This window comes from Spea bombifrons, chromosome 1 (assembly GCF_027358695.1).
Source record: "Spea bombifrons isolate aSpeBom1 chromosome 1, aSpeBom1.2.pri, whole genome shotgun sequence".
NCBI lineage: Eukaryota > Metazoa > Chordata > Amphibia > Anura > Pelobatidae > Spea > Spea bombifrons.
In genome coordinates, this window is record NC_071087.1 from 127,623,576 (window position 1) to 127,642,222 (window position 18,647).

The 18,647-nt window shown below is 38.9% G+C and overlaps 1 protein-coding gene across 1 annotated transcript; it reads right to left on the minus strand.

Moving 5' to 3' along the window:
* Positions 1–7,545: 7,545 nt before the first annotated feature.
* On the minus strand, positions 7,546–18,199 carry SPRING1 (SREBF pathway regulator in golgi 1). The gene is made up of 5 exons (XM_053473293.1): positions 17,937–18,199; positions 17,029–17,185; positions 15,415–15,566; positions 15,047–15,160; positions 7,546–8,810 (listed from the first exon to the last, which is right to left on the minus strand). The coding sequence occupies exons 1-5, from the start codon at positions 18,045–18,047 to the stop codon at positions 8,727–8,729; spliced, it is 618 nt and encodes a 205-aa protein (XP_053329268.1). The 5' UTR covers positions 18,048–18,199; the 3' UTR covers positions 7,546–8,726.
* Positions 18,200–18,647: the final 448 nt, after the last annotated feature.

The window sequence follows — 18,647 nt, forward strand, 5'->3', positions numbered from 1 at the left end:
TAGTACATAGCATAAACAGACTGCTTGGGTAGATCAAAGATCTCCCTTGTAGCCACCCCCTGGACCTGCCACCCAAGATACGCCGGGATAAGTCGCTGCCTCCAGTATTGACACGGGTATGTATGCAAGAACAAGTAGTCATGGTGCCTGTATCTACCAGGCATGACATATTCAGGTGGTATCTGATGCTGCTCTGTATCCAGAAGGCTGCATCTCTGACATGCATAGGCAAGAGACACTGTGTATGACCCAAAGACTATCTTAGAGCAAAAACTGAGACATCCATTCTCCAACATTTCGTGCCTTCCTGAATTCCGTTCCTGCATTCTTCTGTATTGAATCCCTCGTCTCTGCATGAACTTGACTATCCCTTTCTGCAGCCTGCCCTGACTTTGCTTTTCTTTTATCTTTTGAAATTGACCTTGTTTGGCTTTGTTTTTGGAGTGTTTAATTCTGATACCTAGACTGTCTTTTGGGTCTTGTTCTGGTGTGATTAGGATCAGGAGTGGCTTGACAATGGAGCAAAGGTGATGACAAAAAACCCTGGACCTAGGCCAGAATAGGTCACTGGTTGACAATGCAATGTTATCCATTTTGGGAAAGGAAATAAATGTGGAAAGTATACCTTAAGAGGGATTGTGTTAGTGATATCATTGAATGAAAAGAGCTTATGAATAATTGTACACAATAAACATAGCAACAGTGTTCAATGTCACTCAGCTGCTGCAATGGTCTGTAAGGTGCTGTCATGTACAAAAAGGGGTATTGACTTATGAAAATATAATTATAGTATTAACAAACCCAATCTGTTTTTATCTAATGTCATAAAAACATTTCTAGTCCATGTTGAACACATTATTCAAACATTCACCCTTGTGAACCACTAGACTAATCACTTCAACAAAAGCTAATTGGATTTAGGACTTAGCAAACTGGAAGTCCAAACCATGAAACATGATTGTAGGTGTGTTTTAGAGCTTTTTTTACATAAACAAAACACGCAAACATTTTGCTATTCTTAAGAAGCATCTGCTGATGTGAACCATAATAATAATTTTTTTCTACAATCAAGAATAGATGATTTAGATAAAGCTGGAAAGGATTACAGAGTAATCTTGTTTATGTAGAGAGACAATTTAGTATTGTGGCTACTCTACCTAGAAGTGGGTGCCCAGCCAAGATGACCACAAGGGCACAATGTGGAATGTTCAATGAGGTAAGAAAGGAACCCTAGAGTAACAGCTAAAGGAGGTTCAACTAGTTATTAAATCTTACCACTGTAGGTGTTTTCTTGAACAGTATTTGCTGGGTATACTTTTGCCCATAGATTGTGTGTATATATATATATATATACACACACACACACACAAAACATTCTACTAGATTGTAAGCCCATTTGATGAGGAATTTTGTGGAGCCCTAAAGTTGTTGCATGTATGATATGTGTGCATGCCTGTAGTTATTGTCTCTGTGTTATTGGTGCTGGTATTTCCCTAAAATGAGACTAGTGCCTCCTGTTGGCAACATGGGTAAGTACAAAACCTCCCACACCTAAGATCACTGGTTTGAATCCTGGGGTCCCTAGAATGTATTCTCAAGGGGACATAGTCCAAAACTAGGGGGTATAGTGTATACTTTATAACAAGAGTATACAGTATATAATGCTAGGCTTGTAGTAACAGCATTAAATGCATATAAACAATGGCTGCAAATAAATGTGATGCTATAATGTTTATGTAGCATATATGTGTGATCCGAACAGAACTAAGCACATATAATCAGCATTTCCCATGCCTGCACTAAACAATCACTATAGTGGAACTGAGAACATATCACTGCCATCGGGTTATTTCAGTACAAGGAAAAAAGGTAGTTTAATAATCTTGTCTTGGGAAATTGCCTTCATCACCCCAAGGTATAGTCTTAGGCATGACAAGTGTAGCATTATTGATTTTAATAGGCTAGAGAAATATTTCCTTTTTTGGTTGTATTTATAGTTGGAAGTACAAGCTACAATAACCTTTAAAAATACCAGACGATAATATCTCTCCAGAACAAAACACTGTCTTTTTTATTACTATTTATTTACAGCTAATTTGTTAAATCTTTAAAGATTAATAAATGTGAGTGTATTAGTTTAATTCTATTAAAAATATTTTATTTATAATTTACATTTTAAAAAAATTGTAAAAATACGGGGTGGCCATTAGATGGCAGTGTTAATGTTTTTAATTCTATAATATTAAAAATTAAAATAAACATGAGGAGCGAAACATAACCTAGTGAGTATTAAAGGGGATCCACCAAATAAAAAATAAAAAAAATGTCAAAAAATACTGTGCTGTTTTCTTTTTTACAACAGTTTAGTATTTAGAAAGCATAATGTTTTCAGACAGCTGTATATTAGCGGTTTGCATGGATTCTAGCTCTGTTACCTTAGCCAAATGCCATAGAGCCACAGTGGAGACTAAATCGTTCTATTTTGGGATTGTACGCCTACATATGGTAGATATGCAGCCTCTTCCTTCCCTGCCTGAAGAAAGCCAAAGGACTAAAGAATTTTCAGTGTGTGCAAACAAGTGCGCACAAATATATTTTAGAAAAACAAAAAGTGCAATGAAGTGTACCAGCATCTATCTATTTATTATCAATCAAATTATACAAATTGTTCATTAAAAAATGTGTGGATTCTAAATGTTAAGCATATTCATATACACAAAGTACACAAAGTCTTGTGTTGAAGTAAATATATATATATATATATATATATATATATATATAATTTTTCTTAGACATATTATCCAATCTTGTGTTAAGGTGGAATCCCTAGGTCCCACAAAATCACTTTCCCCGGAGTGCACGTTAGCGTAACTAAGTGTTCCAGACCATGCTGATATATGCATGAGGTGTGCGCATTGAAGGCAAAGCTGTGTGCAAGCTGATGGAGTCAGTTGACAGAACAATGTTTTCGTTTCTTTCAGATTTATGCCTTTTCGGTTCCTTTGTGGGCTTTTTTCCAGACCACAAGATGATTGAAATACAAAACCTCAGAGTGTATACAGAACAAACCACAATGAAATGAACATGCACTTAATTGCATTGTTAATTAAGTTAGATAAAATACTCTCTACAGTACTTGCTACAGTGCAATAAAGAAATATGATAAATGGGCCATATGCATTGTCAAATAATTGTAAATACATTGTAAAATTGTACTAATAGTGAAACTTCAATATAATAAGTCAGTTATACCTAAATCAAAGCTAAAATATGGATTAAGCGAAGGAACATCTCAATAAAAGTTAAAAGCCTCAATAACAAGAGAAGTGAAAAGAGAAGTATCTACTTGTCTTGTTTGGTGGCAAAAACGACACACATGCAGGCTGTTTAGGGCAAAGATGGCACATGCAGGCTGTTTGGGGGACAAGATGGAACAGGCAGGGTTATTTGGTGGCACTGATAAACTTTATGGTGGCAAAGACAGCACTGACAAGCTGTTTGAGGACAAAGGTGGCACAAACAGGCTGTTTGGGGGCACTGGTGAACTGTTTGGGGACAAAGATGGCACAGGCAAGTAGTTTGGGGCACTGACAAGCAGTTTGTGACAACAATGGCACAGACAAGCTGTTTGTGGGCACAGATAAGCTGTTTGTGGACAAACACAGAGCAGGCAAGCTGTTCTGCGGTACATGCAAACTGTTTGTCGACAATGATGGTACAGGCAAGTTGTTTGGGGGCACAGACAAGCTGTTTGCGGGCAAAGGTGACACAGACAAGCCTAATGTTTCTGAACAAATGTTCTTCAAATACTGGATTGTAGTACCATAGGCTATGTAATATTTAATAATATTTAAATATAAAGGTTTCAAGTTGTAGCAAAGTGTCTGACATTGTTCATGTTTGACTATTAACAGCAGGGAATTGAAAATGTGTTGCTTTGAAAGGGTCATACTTTTGTAAAAACTAATGTTGAAAGAACTGTGAATAACACAGATTCTTTTTTAAAAGAGTTAAACTTTCAATTGTTTTGTAACAAGTAATGTCAGGATGAGGACACATGGGGGCAGGTTTGAGTTTGGGAGGGGGTCATGATGGATTCATGGGGAGGCTCCTGCCCGGCCTGCCCTCTCCCCTCTTATGTCTAAGTCACTCTGTGCTCAGTGGGGAGCATATGATGACCTGAAAACCCAGTCTGGTCTCCCCTAATCAGACGTTCGTGGTCTAGTCGGCTATGGGGGTTCTACATGGCTGGAAACGCTCCATGCACCTGACTGGGAACTATGTGGGACTAGGAACCGCGGCGCTGCCCGGAGACATTTGGAACTGAGTTGCTACGGACGTCTGTTGTCTAACCACATCCCTCTTTTGGGTTTATGGTGGACCATAATCCGAGGATAAGAAGCTAGTTATTACTTATCCTTAGAACTGGGGTTTATCCAGCCATGGCTCTGGAACTTTGGCCCGGCCATCGTATGGACTATTCCCAGAGACGTTCCCTGCGCTGACGCTCGGGGTCCTGAGTATAATTACTTTCTGGCCCATTTCTTCTTTCCTTGCCATCAACATGGTTTCCTGAATAACATATTTTTGGGTGTAGCTTGCAGCAGTATCGCCACTGTGTACGAACGCAGGATATCAGATATAGTAAAAAAAAACTTGCCTTACAAAGGTTAGCACGACACACCAGCTACTTTTACACTTCACTTGATACCTGCAGTACTGTATGTGGGATGTATCAACTAACAAAGGAATCCACAGAATAATGATTTAAGGGATGGATATAATGGCCAGTGTGGCCACCCCAATCTAAGGTTGTTGAAAAGTGACAGAAAATCTAAAATATTCTTTAGCCCAATTACCTATGTAAAATTCTTTATGTTTAAACAATTTCTGGAAACTTCAGTCAATTTGCTTTCTGTATATACAGGTGAGAACCCCATTTGGAAGAGGCAACGAAAGAATTGACAATTACTTAACATAATTAACCAGAACAGCCGGGATGCTTCAGAGTTGTATTACTCTGTTATCATTAAACTGTATAACAAATCCACCAGCAGCACAAATATATAGTCATTCTTGTAATGAATATAATGTAAAATGGCTACTACATTTTAATATGAATCATAATCTAATTTTAATGGAGGCCAACATGTTAGCCTGTCTAATATCAGGGATCATCAGATGGATTGCAGATGGACATTCTTTAAGATGACATGCTCATCTTCTTCCATCTGTCTGATGGCCCAAGAGCGCCAAAGGCACTGCCAAGTTAGCATAACAGAACATTATCATTATCCGGGGAAGATTGCATTAAAAGCGGTGACAAGCAGGCATTGGAAAATGCAAGGAGGATGAACCTGAAAATCTGTCCCTGTCATTAATCAACGTACTGAAATGTGGCAATGAAAGGACAGGAAGAGTGAAGCTATTGTGTTAAATAGAAGAGTAATCAGCCTTTAAGAGGAGGGAGATCTAAGTTATTGCACCATGTGTGCACATTTAACAGAAAAAATGATCAAACCACTTGAAATGCCATCAATTTAGGGATCTCATTATGTACTCTGAATGCTCAGGAGACGCTTAATGAATTTAACAATGATTTAATTGATGCAATTCTCATAGTGTCATTACTGCTGTAATAAGAAAATTCTGGAAATGTGTGCTAGTATGTATTCAGACTACTTTTATTAGATCTTTCCACCAACAGAGCCATTATTACAAGCCCCATTGCTTAAAAGAAAGCAGTTCTCAACTGACAATGCCTGTTGGTGTCAAGTAAACAAGGGGAACCCATAGAGCGGTAGGTGCCAAAGCACAGTTCTCAATTATGGGGCTTTCATTTATATATAACTTTCCTGCAAAAGTTTACATACACCACGGCTAAAGACATTCAAACTCAAGTTTTCAAAACTCCACACATTTGTTTTGGTGTGTCAATTAGGGCATCTATTCTGTTCACATCAGGTGATAGTATAAACAATAAATTACATATTATTTTAATTTGAATTCACTATATGAAAATTCTAGTGGGCCAAAGACTGGCATAAAAATCGAGAATGACGTTTGCAGGTGATCACAGGACAAATTTTGAGGAGTGTTCTTTGATCAGATGAAACAAAAATTGAACTGTTTGGCCAGGATGGATTTGATTTAAATCACTGGTCAGTAAAATTTAAATGTGAAAACTCATTATTGCTGGTAGTTATAATATTTAATATTTCCAACCCAGATGAAGATCTCATTTTTAGAATAACCTGTCAGATTAGCACAACAGCTATATCAGAACTGATTTTAGTTTAATAGGTTAATCACTCATATTTGACTAAATTCACTGAAATTTGACTAAAAAACTAAAACAATATATATAGCATTTCTAGCATATAGCAATACATAACATGTATGATATAGAGCACATACAGCATACATATTCTTGCATTTGCCTAAACGTCAATGTTTATTAACTGAAGTGGTTAAACAAAATGTCTTAAAAGAAATTTCAGCCGGGTCCACATGAAAACTTAATACACCATCTTCTGCAGCTTTCTCATCTTCATCCTCTTGTTGGTTCATAATCAGGATGCTTTCTCATCTTGGATAACTTAGATTAATTGATTTTGTTTACCAAAAAATGTAAATGTTGCATGAACATATAGCCTTATACTACATAACTAAGCTCTTTTTTATGCTGAAATAGAAAACATATTTACATATAAATCCAATTTTTATTTATTTTTTAATCATCAATTTTAATCCACTGTGTGTTTAGCCATAATTGTAAGCATACATGGAGCATTAAGCCTTTTTAGCCAGAAAAACACTTCGCAACTGTAAAGCATGACAGTGACACTATCATGATGCGGGGGTTTTGCTGGAAAAAGGTGCACTTCAGAAAATGGATGTCTTCATCACAGTTATCTATACATACTGAAGTAACACCTTAAGACATCAGCTAGAAAGTTTAAACTTTATCCACAAATGGGTATTCCAGCAGGACAACGATCCTAAGCATACCCCCAAAATTGTAACACAATGGCTTATAGACAACAATGTGGAATTACTAGAGCGGCCATCAGAAAGCCTCGATGAATCCCATAGAAAATGTGTGGACTGGGCTGAAAAGGCATGTCTGACCAAAGAGGCCCACAAATCTGACCAAATTACACTAGTTCTTCCCAGGAGGAATGGGCAAAAATTGTGAGAAGTTTGTGGAGGACAACCCCTCAAGTGTTTGAGTCAAGTTAAGCAATTAAAAGGCAATGGCACCAAATAACAACAACGTGTGTGGGAACTTTTGGAATCCTGATATAGTGAATTAAAGCAAAAAAAATTAAATCCTGCCTGTAATCAAGTTTTTTTTAAATCACATCTGTTGTAAATAAAGTAGATGCCTTAATGAACTCTCCAAAACAACATAGAGTAACATGAAATGTGTGGAGTTGCGAAAACTTGTGTTTGCTTGTCTTTAGCCGAGGTGTGTGTAAACTTTAAGCCTCAACTGTAATTCATTTGAATATGAATTTTGAAAAAGCAATACTAGGTGCAATATTAGGATACCATCATATATGATTTGTTTTATTTACAAAACCTGAAGCAAGGCAAAAAATAAGACCTTGAGTCCTCAATCACTACTACAATGAAGCTTGCAAGTAGGGCCTGATGTTTCAATAAGACAAGAACGTTTCATTTCACAAATTAAGTATTACGCATGTCCCCACTGTAAGACACCAGTTTAGGTTCTGAAGAAAAACATCTGCAGTAGAACACTACTGCATGCTTTATTACGTAATCACAGTGACAACGTGACAAAGGACCATCACTTACTGGAGTTACCAGTGACTATGCAGTCTATGCAAGAAAAAACACAACACATGGTAAATTCCCTTCCTTCTTATGTGTTCTATTAAAACACACCAAAAGTGGTAACATTCTTAGACAAAAATGGGCTCTTGGCTCAGTTTTGTTGTGACACTGGCTTTCAATGCCCTAGTATAATTTATCTTTGTCATCTTTGAATTTGTAATCCATATAACCCTTTATAGTATCTATATTTCTGTCTGAATCTGTTTTAATTTTAGACATTATTAAGGAACATCTTATGTTTAATAAATACATTTGTGACACAGCAAATAAATGACAGATGAAGCCTACAAAAAAAAACATTTGATCACAAAAAATTCATTTTAAAATATTTACAAAATAAACTACAGTAACCCTGCTCATTAGTGGAATTTCATTAGGAACGCCATAACCGTACACATGTTGTATGTGGTATCTAATGGAAAATATATACTCTGCGTCTAGATATCAAATAGTACAGCATGTCTTTATCATAAAAGTTCACTTATCAGATTATCACAGCTCTGCACCTAATAGTGTCTTCTGAGCCATAAGATTGGAGTGTTCTTTTATGAAATGTCCATTGAAAGCACTAAAAATGCACCCCATGGCAGCAGCAAAACGTGCGTAAATTATTTGAATCCTATGATAAACCTCACAGCTGTGTTTAATATAAAATATACTATCTGCGTCATGTTGCCAGTCAGTGGAACATTTCTTTTAAGAGTAAAGTTCCAATGACTTATGATAAAGTTTACCATCATTAGGCTTCTGTTGATTGCCATATCGGCTACATACAACTTAAACCAGCTTAAACACGATGCTGAAAGCACCAGATACAGGAACTGATGTCTGAACACTACTCCAACATTTCCATTTTCCTTAGCAGCTCAAATCGGAAGAAGTTCAGGCGGGCTTTCTCCATAACAGTACTTGGCAACAGGATTTCGGTAGGTGTTCTCATGTTGCACACTCTGTACATTGACAAGAAAATCACATGTTATCTTTGCAATGTTTTTCAGATTTGAAATGCAATATAATGTTATGGAGATGAATCATTCTTTTGGCTGTCCTGTGAATATTTCCTGCTAGGGAATCCAGTGTTTGCAGGCAGAAAATGGGTTAATAATACCAGAAACGATATAGTTGAATATTTTCTGCTCGGAAATCCAGTGTTTGCAGGCAGAAAATGGGTTAATAATATCATAAACAATATAGTTTGTAAAAAAAAAAAAATGTGAAATTGCCTCTAATCATGCTATCAAATAAGAAACACATTATCTTAGATTTAATTGAGGGCTGCTTCCACTAATTGTAAGCATTTGGCAAGAAATGTGTGAACAGAATAAATCATGTCATAGTACGAAGAGCTTTTATTCCATCACCATCTGTGTGCCTAAAAATGTGAACAATGGGTATCGGTCCATGTTTACCAAGCGGTACTGTCCACAAACACTTCATTGCCTACACTTGGCGTACTTTAATGGAAGTTTTCACGTAGTTATAAGTGCCCTGTAATACAGCCACTATACCTATGGATAATTTAAAAACAAACATTCCAACTACAGAATCACCCAAATTTAACCCCTTCGGGACAAAGGCTGATTTTACTTTTTGTACCCTTCGTGACATTTCTGCGCTGCTCGTGTTTAGCTGTAATTTTCTTCTTTCCCGTTTACTGAACCCACACACATTAGATATTGTTTTTTTTAGATGACATTGTTTTGATTGTATCATATTATTTACTATTAAAAAAAGTATAAAATATGGTGAAAAATTTAGAAAAAAATTACTTTCTAACATTTAGTTGAAAAATCTTTTACTCATTTATAAAAGGTAATGAAAAAACCTGCTAAATAGATTCTACTATTTGTCCTGAGTTTAGAAATACCCAAGGTTTTTATGCTTTTTTGCTTTTTTTTTTCTACACATTACAGGTAGCGTTTTGCTATTTCAAAGCCATTTTTTCCAAATCTGGTAATTCTTCCCCCCATGTGCCATTTCGGGTATATTTGAAGCCGGCCAATGCAATTTACCCCATCAAGTCATATATTTTTGAAAACTAGACAGCCCAGGGTATTCCAAATGCTAGTATTTTAACCCTTTCCAAGCACTAATTCTACCATCAGCCTTTGTCAAACTTTATGGTAGTATTTTTTTTTGCATTTGTTTTTTCACACACATTTTACTTCAGGTATGAATAAACAGGTTCTGGTATATGTCACTATCATAAAACACCCCAATATGTGTTTAGCAACATCTCCCGAGTACAGCGATACCTCACATGAATGATTTTGCCTGGCTGTTTGGGGGCAAAAGGGCCACATTTGGGGCATGCACATTTTTCAATGTTGAACTTTGGCATTTGGGGATCCGCTGCCCATGCCCTATTTGGTACATCTTTGAGCCGGGCCATTTCAGTGTGCCCAACAAAACCATATATTTTTGAAAACTACACACCACAGTGTATTTTAAATGCTGGTATTTTAACTCTTTGCATGCACACATTTTACCACCAGCATTGTTTCAAAGTTTGCAGTAGTATTTTTGTGTGTGTATTTTTCCCACACACACACCTACTTTATGTATGAATTTTCAGCTCCTGGTATATGCCACTGTCACACGACACCCCAATATGTGTTCAGCAACATCTCCTGAGTACAGTGATACCCCACATGCATGGGTTTGTCATTTTCTGGGGGAACTAGAAGGCCACATTTGGTACGTGTGCATTTTTGTAATTGGAAATTAGATGTGTGGCCATCCTTCCCCCCGTGTTAATTGGGACATTGTTGAACCCGGCCAATTCAATTTACCCCATCAAATCATACATTTTTTAAAAGTAGACACCCCATGGGCATTTAACATGCCAGTATTTTAACTCTTTCCATGCGAGAATTGTTTTAAGCTAATGTGCTAATTTTAGGACTTGCTCACAAAAATATATTTTTTATATATATATTTTATTTTTTTGCCTTTTTTACATTTTTTTTTCAACTTGAAGGTTCCCCTGATAGTGACATCAGTGGGAAATTATTTTTACATTTTACTGTTTTTTTTTTACCATTCTTTTCTAATTATTATTAATTTTATTTTTTAATTTATTTTTACTAATCACACTGTGATTAGAAAGCTGGGCTCCACTGACTTGCTCTCCGGAGCGGTCACAGTCCATCCAGGGGTAAGTGTTTGGTGTCGCTGGATGCCTCCTGATCGAGGCATTCCAGCGACACCATTTAAGTTTAGGAGGTGATCGCTGATCGCCTCCTAAACACTTTTAAAACGGGCGTCCGCCGCCATACAATGTATGGCGGATGTTGACGCCCCGGGGAGGGGCCAGACATGGCCCCTGGTTCCTCTGATGATGGGTGACTGTTTACCCCCTGTAAATTCTACAACCTGTTGAGATTAGGCAATACGCAACTAAACACCACAATATTTTGCACGGTATTGTGAATATTGTAAGTGTATATCTGCCATATGATCTCTCATTAATCATGTTAACCAACACATAGAGACAATGTTTATTTGGCTAAGCAAGCCCTTTTTTCATTTTAATGAATGTTACTTCCTTTCGCTAGAAATTAGAGTGTTTCAATCTGTCTTAAGTACACACACATATATATATATATATATATATATATATATATATATATATATATATATATATATTCATATATATATTCATATATATATATATATATATATTCATATATATATATATATATATATATATATATATATATATATATATATTGAATTATTATATAAATTGTATTACATTTTATTAATATATATTGCATTATTTATATAATTATATAATATTATAATATGAGTATATGTTATAATAATATCCTAAAATCAGATTTTAACAGATTTCACATCCTTGATCACCTCGACTCCTTAATCTTCCGCATCAGAAAGGAGAATATTGCCTGATTAACCCTAGAGAGAATTGAGTCTCCTGAAGAAGAGACTTCGGCTGTCTTGAAAGTTTAAATAATCAGATATTTTTCTACGTTTGCCGAATAAGACTTTACCTGATGAAGACCCCATTGTTTTCCTGAGCGAACTAACTTGTTCCTGCTTCTGTGGAGCTTTAACACAGACATCGCTGGAGAGATGTTTAGCACTTAAACCCTGGATTTCTATTATTCATCGTATACTAAGCCACACATTATGTTACGACCAGGAGGGCATGCTTATCTTGAAACAGAATATTACTAAAGAATTTTTTTTAAAAAAATGTATTTTTCTGTGAACCGGTATTTGCTGTCTCTGGGTTACAGGAGGAGGTGGCTCTCCTTATCGGAGCAAATCATAAAGCAGATCAGTCTGAGTCCACAGGTCTTCTTGCTCTATCAGCTGAATGACGGGCTGCAGCAGGAGGCCTTCCTGTAACGGTTCCTGTACCAGCGGGATGCCAGGGTACAGCGGTTAGTCTTGTACCAGTGAGATGCCAGGGTACAGCGGTTTGTCTTGTACCGGCAGGATGCCAGGGTACAGCGGTTTGTCTTGTACCGGCAGGATGCCAGGGTACAGCGATTAGTCTTGTACCGGTGCAATGCCAGGGTACAGCAGTTAGTCTTGTACCGCCGCGATGCCAGGGTACAGCGGTTAGTCTTGTACCGGCGCGAAGCCAGGGTACAGCGGTTAGTCTTGTACCGGCGCGATGCCAGGGTACAGCGGTTAGTCTTGTACCGGCGCGATGCCAGGGTACAGCGGTTAGTCTTGTACCGGCGCGATGCCAGGGTACAGCGGTTAGTCTTGTACCGGCGCGATGCCAGGGTACAGCGGTTAGTCTTGTACCGGCGCGATGCCGGGGTACAGCGGTTAGTCTTGTACCGGCGCGATGCCAGGATACAGCGGTTAGTCTTGTACCGGCGCGATGCCGGGGTACAGCGGTTAGTCTTGTACCGGCGCGATGCCAGGGTACAGCAGGAGCTGCAGCAGGAGGCCTTCCTGTAACGGTTCCTGTACCAGCGGGATGCCAGGGTACAGCGGTTAGTCTTGTACCAGTGAGATGCCAGGGTACAGCGGTTTGTCTTGTACCGGCAGGATGCCAGGGTACAGCGGTTTGTCTTGTACCGGCAGGATGCCAGGGTACAGCGATTAGTCTTGTACCGGTGCAATGCCAGGGTACAGCAGTTAGTCTTGTACCGCCGCGATGCCAGGGTACAGCGGTTTGTCTTGTACCGGCAGGATGCCAGGGTACAGCGATTAGTCTTGTACCGGTGCAATGCCAGGGTACAGCAGTTAGTCTTGTACCGCCGCGATGCCAGGGTACAGCGGTTAGTCTTGTACCGGCGCGAAGCCAGGGTACAGCGGTTAGTCTTGTACCGGCGCGATGCCAGGGTACAGCGGTTAGTCTTGTACCGGCGCGATGCCAGGGTACAGCGGTTAGTCTTGTACCGGCGCGATGCCAGGGTACAGCGGTTAGTCTTGTACCGGCGCGATGCCAGGGTACAGCGGTTAGTCTTGTACCGGCGCGATGCCGGGGTACAGCGGTTAGTCTTGTACCGGCGCGATGCCAGGATACAGCGGTTAGTCTTGTACCGGCGCGATGCCGGGGTACAGCGGTTAGTCTTGTACCGGCGCGATGCCAGGGTACAGCGGTTAGTCTTGTACCGGCACGATGCCGGGGTACAGCGGTTAGTCTTGTACTGGCGCGATGCCGGGGTACAGCGGTTAGTCTTGTACTGGCGCGATGCCGGGGTACAGTGGTTAGTCTTGTACCGGCGCGATGCCAGGGTACAGCGGTTAGTCTTGTACCGGGGCGATGCCGGGGTACAGCGTTTAGTCTTATACCGGGGCGATGCCGGGGTACATCGGTTAGTCTTGTACCGGCGCGATGCCAGGGTACAGCGGTAAGTCTTGTACCGGCGCGATGCCGGGGATGGAAGTGGATGATGGCAGCTTCTTTCAGTCTCTTGAAGAGTTTTTGCACAGCATCTTCTCTATGAGGTCTTTGGTCTCAGGGCTTAGATGGTCAGGGTACAGCGGTGTGTCCTTGATGACCGATCTGGCCACCTCTTTAATGTCTGTCCCGCAGTAGAATGGTATGTCTCCCATGGCCATCTCATACAGTATAACCCCGTAGGCCCACCAGTCTATAGAGGCATTATACCTCTTACCTTGGTGCATTTCCGGGGCTATGTATCCCAGGATTCACAGCACACTGACACTATACTTTAATAAATAAATACAGAATTAATCTCCACTGCCCCCAGGATTTAGATTCTCCTTAAGGTGCAGTTAGAGGTAAAGGGGGCAAACTAAGTTAACCTTATTAAACTAATTAAATTAACTCTCGGTCCTTAGCATTAAATTAACCCTAAACACCCCATCAACCATAACTGCCTCTAAATTAACCCTAACGACCCCATCAACCATAACTTCCCCTAAATTAACCCTAACGACCCCATCAACCATAACTGCCCCTGAGTTAACCCTAACGACCCCATCATCCATAACTGCCCCTGAGTTAACCCTAACGACCCCATCAACCATAACTGCCCCTAAATTAACCCTGAAGACCCCCAATAACCATAACTGCCCCTAAATTAACCCTAAACACCCCATCAACCATAACTGCCCCTAAATTAACCCGAGCTCCCCTTTCAGCAGCCCAAATATTCATTTTATACTCACAGTTAGATGAATTGCTGAGCAGTGTGGATGCTATGAGGAAATGGGCGGAGCCAATCATCAGTGTGACTGCAGGGAGGGACTGGGAGGGGGAAATGGGCAGAGCCAATCATCAGTGTGACTGCAGGGAGGGACTGGGAGGGGAAAGGGGCGGGGCCAATCATCAGAATGACTGCAGGGAGGGACTGGTAAGTAGTAACTGCTGTGACTCACACTGAATGAAACTGATTATAAAATGAGGGGTATTTTAGGGAGCATTTGCTCGGAAAAAACCCTCATTTTAAAATCGATAAAAATGTATTCAACTAATCGATAATGAAATTCGTTGGCAACGATTAGTCGTTGCAGCCCTCGTCTTAACACATTTTGAACAAACCTCTATTGAGTGAAATGTCAAAATAACTAGTAGCATCAATAACAAAGTTGCGGGGTTAAGATTCACGTATGAGATCTTTAGTGATTTTGTGGAGCAGAGATATAAATAATAGCCTATTCATAAAATATTGATTGAAATTGCTCCATATATAAGACATGCATCATGAAGACACACAAAGCTTCTTACTTGTGAAGATGTTCTGCATTTGGCCAAACAGAGTTCAAAATGATCTTCCACAGCCAAAAATAAGTTCTGAAAAGCCTTGGCTGCTCGGTTTAAGAAGCGTTCCAACAGAAGTTGCTGTGCATAAAAAAACAACAAAAATACACAATATAATTCAAGCTTAATAACGGCTTGAAGATGCTTTAGGTATATTTAAAAAAAATCATGTGCATAATTCTCAGCAGTTTTTAAATAATCTGATTTTGCTCTACAAAGGGACAATAATATGCCTCATAGCATAGTCACATAGTTAACGTACCACCTCAATATAACATCTCAAACAGAATATTACTAGATATGCAGATATGCTTAAAAGTCAATCGTAAACAGACCTTATTAGGTTGCAGGCAGCATGATACACAGAATTCATATACACTGCAGCAGCCATTGGCAAGGCAGCTGTCACAGCTATACCGTCTTGTGCTGGCAATATTGATATTACAACAGCCATTAGCCAGAAGCTCTTTGCGTTCACACACATAACCTTTTAAAGGGAAACAAACAAAAGAATTAAAGTATTAACAAAAATACAAATTACATCTAACACCACAATTTAAAACAAAACTCAAATTTATTATATGGCTGAAATACAATAAACTATTGCACTAAAGTGTTGCAAAGCACATAGTTACAAATGTACGCTACATATTTAAGTCTATGTAAGCTGGAGATTGGAAAGAGCAGTTTATCCCAGTCACTAATGGGTTAACTGCTGGTCCTATTAACATAGGAGACGACTTTTGGGAATCCGTTTAACGTATATTCTGTTTTATTTTATACTGGAAATCAGCTTAGCTGGCCGGTTCTTTTTTAGTCAGGGAAGACTACTGTTTAGCAAGCCTCCTAAATAGCAGTAGGTTTTTCTTTGTGTGTTTGTTCGATCTCCTACTGTCCCTGCTGCTCTAGAAGTGTCCTAAGAGGTACCTTACCACAATATAAAAAAATAACTGCACTTTTATTAAAAGTAACATACCAAAATTGGACAAAACAAAAATACATTAACAATATATATATATATATATATATATATATATATATATATGATTGTTAACAGCAATCACACTCCTATCATGCCCAGACATACCCAGATTCCAGCATGTACTGGCTGATTTAGCATGATAGGAGTGTGATTGCTGTTAGCAATCATATGTATATTACTACTTTTAATAAAAGTGTGGTTAACACACCAAAATTGGACAAAAATATCAATAACAATATTTTATATACTTATATATATGTATAATTGCTAACAGCAATCACACTCCTATCATGCCTAGGCAGCTAGTACATGCTAGAACCTGGGCATGATAGGAGTGTGATTACAGCCTCCCTATTCCATGCCCCACACACACACACACTCCATATACTCATTCATTTCCTTAATCACGCATACCTGCTCATACAACCTCCCCCACCCCCTTACCTGAACTGCGGATTTCTCACTCGCAGACTTCTGCAGGGGCCCTGCTGTACGAATAACTTATATTGCCCCCAGGGGAAGAAGGAACGGAGCAGAGTCATGTGACGTGCACCTAGATTGTAAGTTCCTGTGGGAACAGGACCCCTCATTCCTCTTGTATCTGTATGTCAATTGTTGTATTGTGCCTGTCATTATCTGTAACCTTTTCACCTTGTACAGCGCTGCGGAATCTGTCGGCGCTTTAGAAATAAAGAATAATAATAATAATAATAATTCACGTGACTCCGCTGGGTTCCTGCTTTTCCTGGCCGGTACAAGAGCAACGCACAGGTAAGCAGCCTGGGCCCTGAGGACGATTATTTTCGGGCATTTCTTTTTACTTCGGCATTTTGCCGATAATGCCCTTTTCGGCCGATATATTTTGGCCACCGATATATCGGTGCATCCCTAATATATATATATATATATATGTATATATATAGTCCTTGTTTGTGTGCATCTGTGTTAGTAGATTGAACTTGTTTACCAAGATCATCTGTGATGAGCATCTTCCCTTGCACAGAGTTGCGACATTGATCATTGATCCTGCTGCTGTTCCCCAAGTTAAAATGAACTTTCCACCGGATGTCTTGGTCCTGATCTTGTGTCTGAAGAAGGGTGCGGTCTCTGACTGTTCGTTCTTCCTATTACAGGTAGTCATATACAAATATTTCACAATATAGCAAAATATCTAACTGTATATACATATATTTACATTGTTGGATACATCATATTGTCCTAGTTGAAAGCTACATTCCCAGTCCAATTAAGATACAGTTTACTGATCTTAATTGGACCAACTATAACCAGAAAATAAATTTGGGCAGTAGGTAATGCAGATGTCTTCTACCACTACAGCAGTCCAACCAAAACCGAAACCTGTGTTTTTAGTCATTTTTGCACTAAATATGTACCCATATAATACTGTGTTGGATTGTATAACATACTGTAAAACATTTTGAAATGTATACAAAAGTATAGTGGTTGGGTAATTGGGTAGTTCAACTTATTTTATTACATAGCTTGGTATAACGTGCTAATTTGGTGGTCTAAATGAAAAAAAAAATAAGTACTGGATTTGTAATAATACTATTTTATTGGACAGACACTCAGTTAAAGAGGTTCCTTTTAGAACGTAAAAAAGCATACAAACTTGCTATTAAATAAAGTAATTATGTTAAAATTGATGACGTATGTAATGGCGCTATAACATTATGCTACGGTATATTTATTGCGTACCAGCATATTCCGTAATGCTAGGGGAGAGTACAAAATACACCACAGTATTATCAACATTAACCTGCATTACAATCTATAGCATTTACATGTATATTTCTTATTACAGCAAACAAAAAAATAATATTAAAATAAAAATGCCCGTCAGTCTATACATACCTGCTTGAAGGTGCTTGTGAGGAAATAAATAAGGGACAGCCCAAAAACAATACCTAGCACCCATCTCTTGCGCAGGATTTTCCTCCACACCATAGACAGCAGATTGACCATCCCAAATATTCCAGAACCTATATGCCTGTGGTATGGATTCAATATGTGTGTGTACTGGACTAGTGGGTACTTGCCACTAGCTTATTACACAGGGCAATTAGAATGACCTCCATAGATCAAGCTTCTTATTAACTAGTGAAATGCTTTACGTTTCACTATGTTCTGTATATATATATATATGCATGCATATAAAGCAGCAATGAGAAAAATATATACTAAAAAGGTTTTACCCGAGTACTTTATTTATAAACACTACACTATAAACTGACACTCATAGTAACACAACCTATGGATATCCGCCATGCTTATATCTTCTCTATCACTGTACATTTAGAGAGCAGTCCATTGTTTGGAACCTAATTAGCTCGGTATAAAGCTTGACCTGCCTGTCACTATAGCGACGCTACGAAATCTGCCTGCAGTTTACGGCATTCGGCGCTCTGATAAGGTGACCCGGTACAGGAAGTAAAAACACAGGCAACAGAGTATTAAACTCTAGAGACTACATGGCTCAGTTGACTGTTCTTCTGGGAGAACCGAGAAATACGGAAGCGGCCATATTTCCGGATCCTCCCCTCATTGTCTCAGCTTATTGGCTCG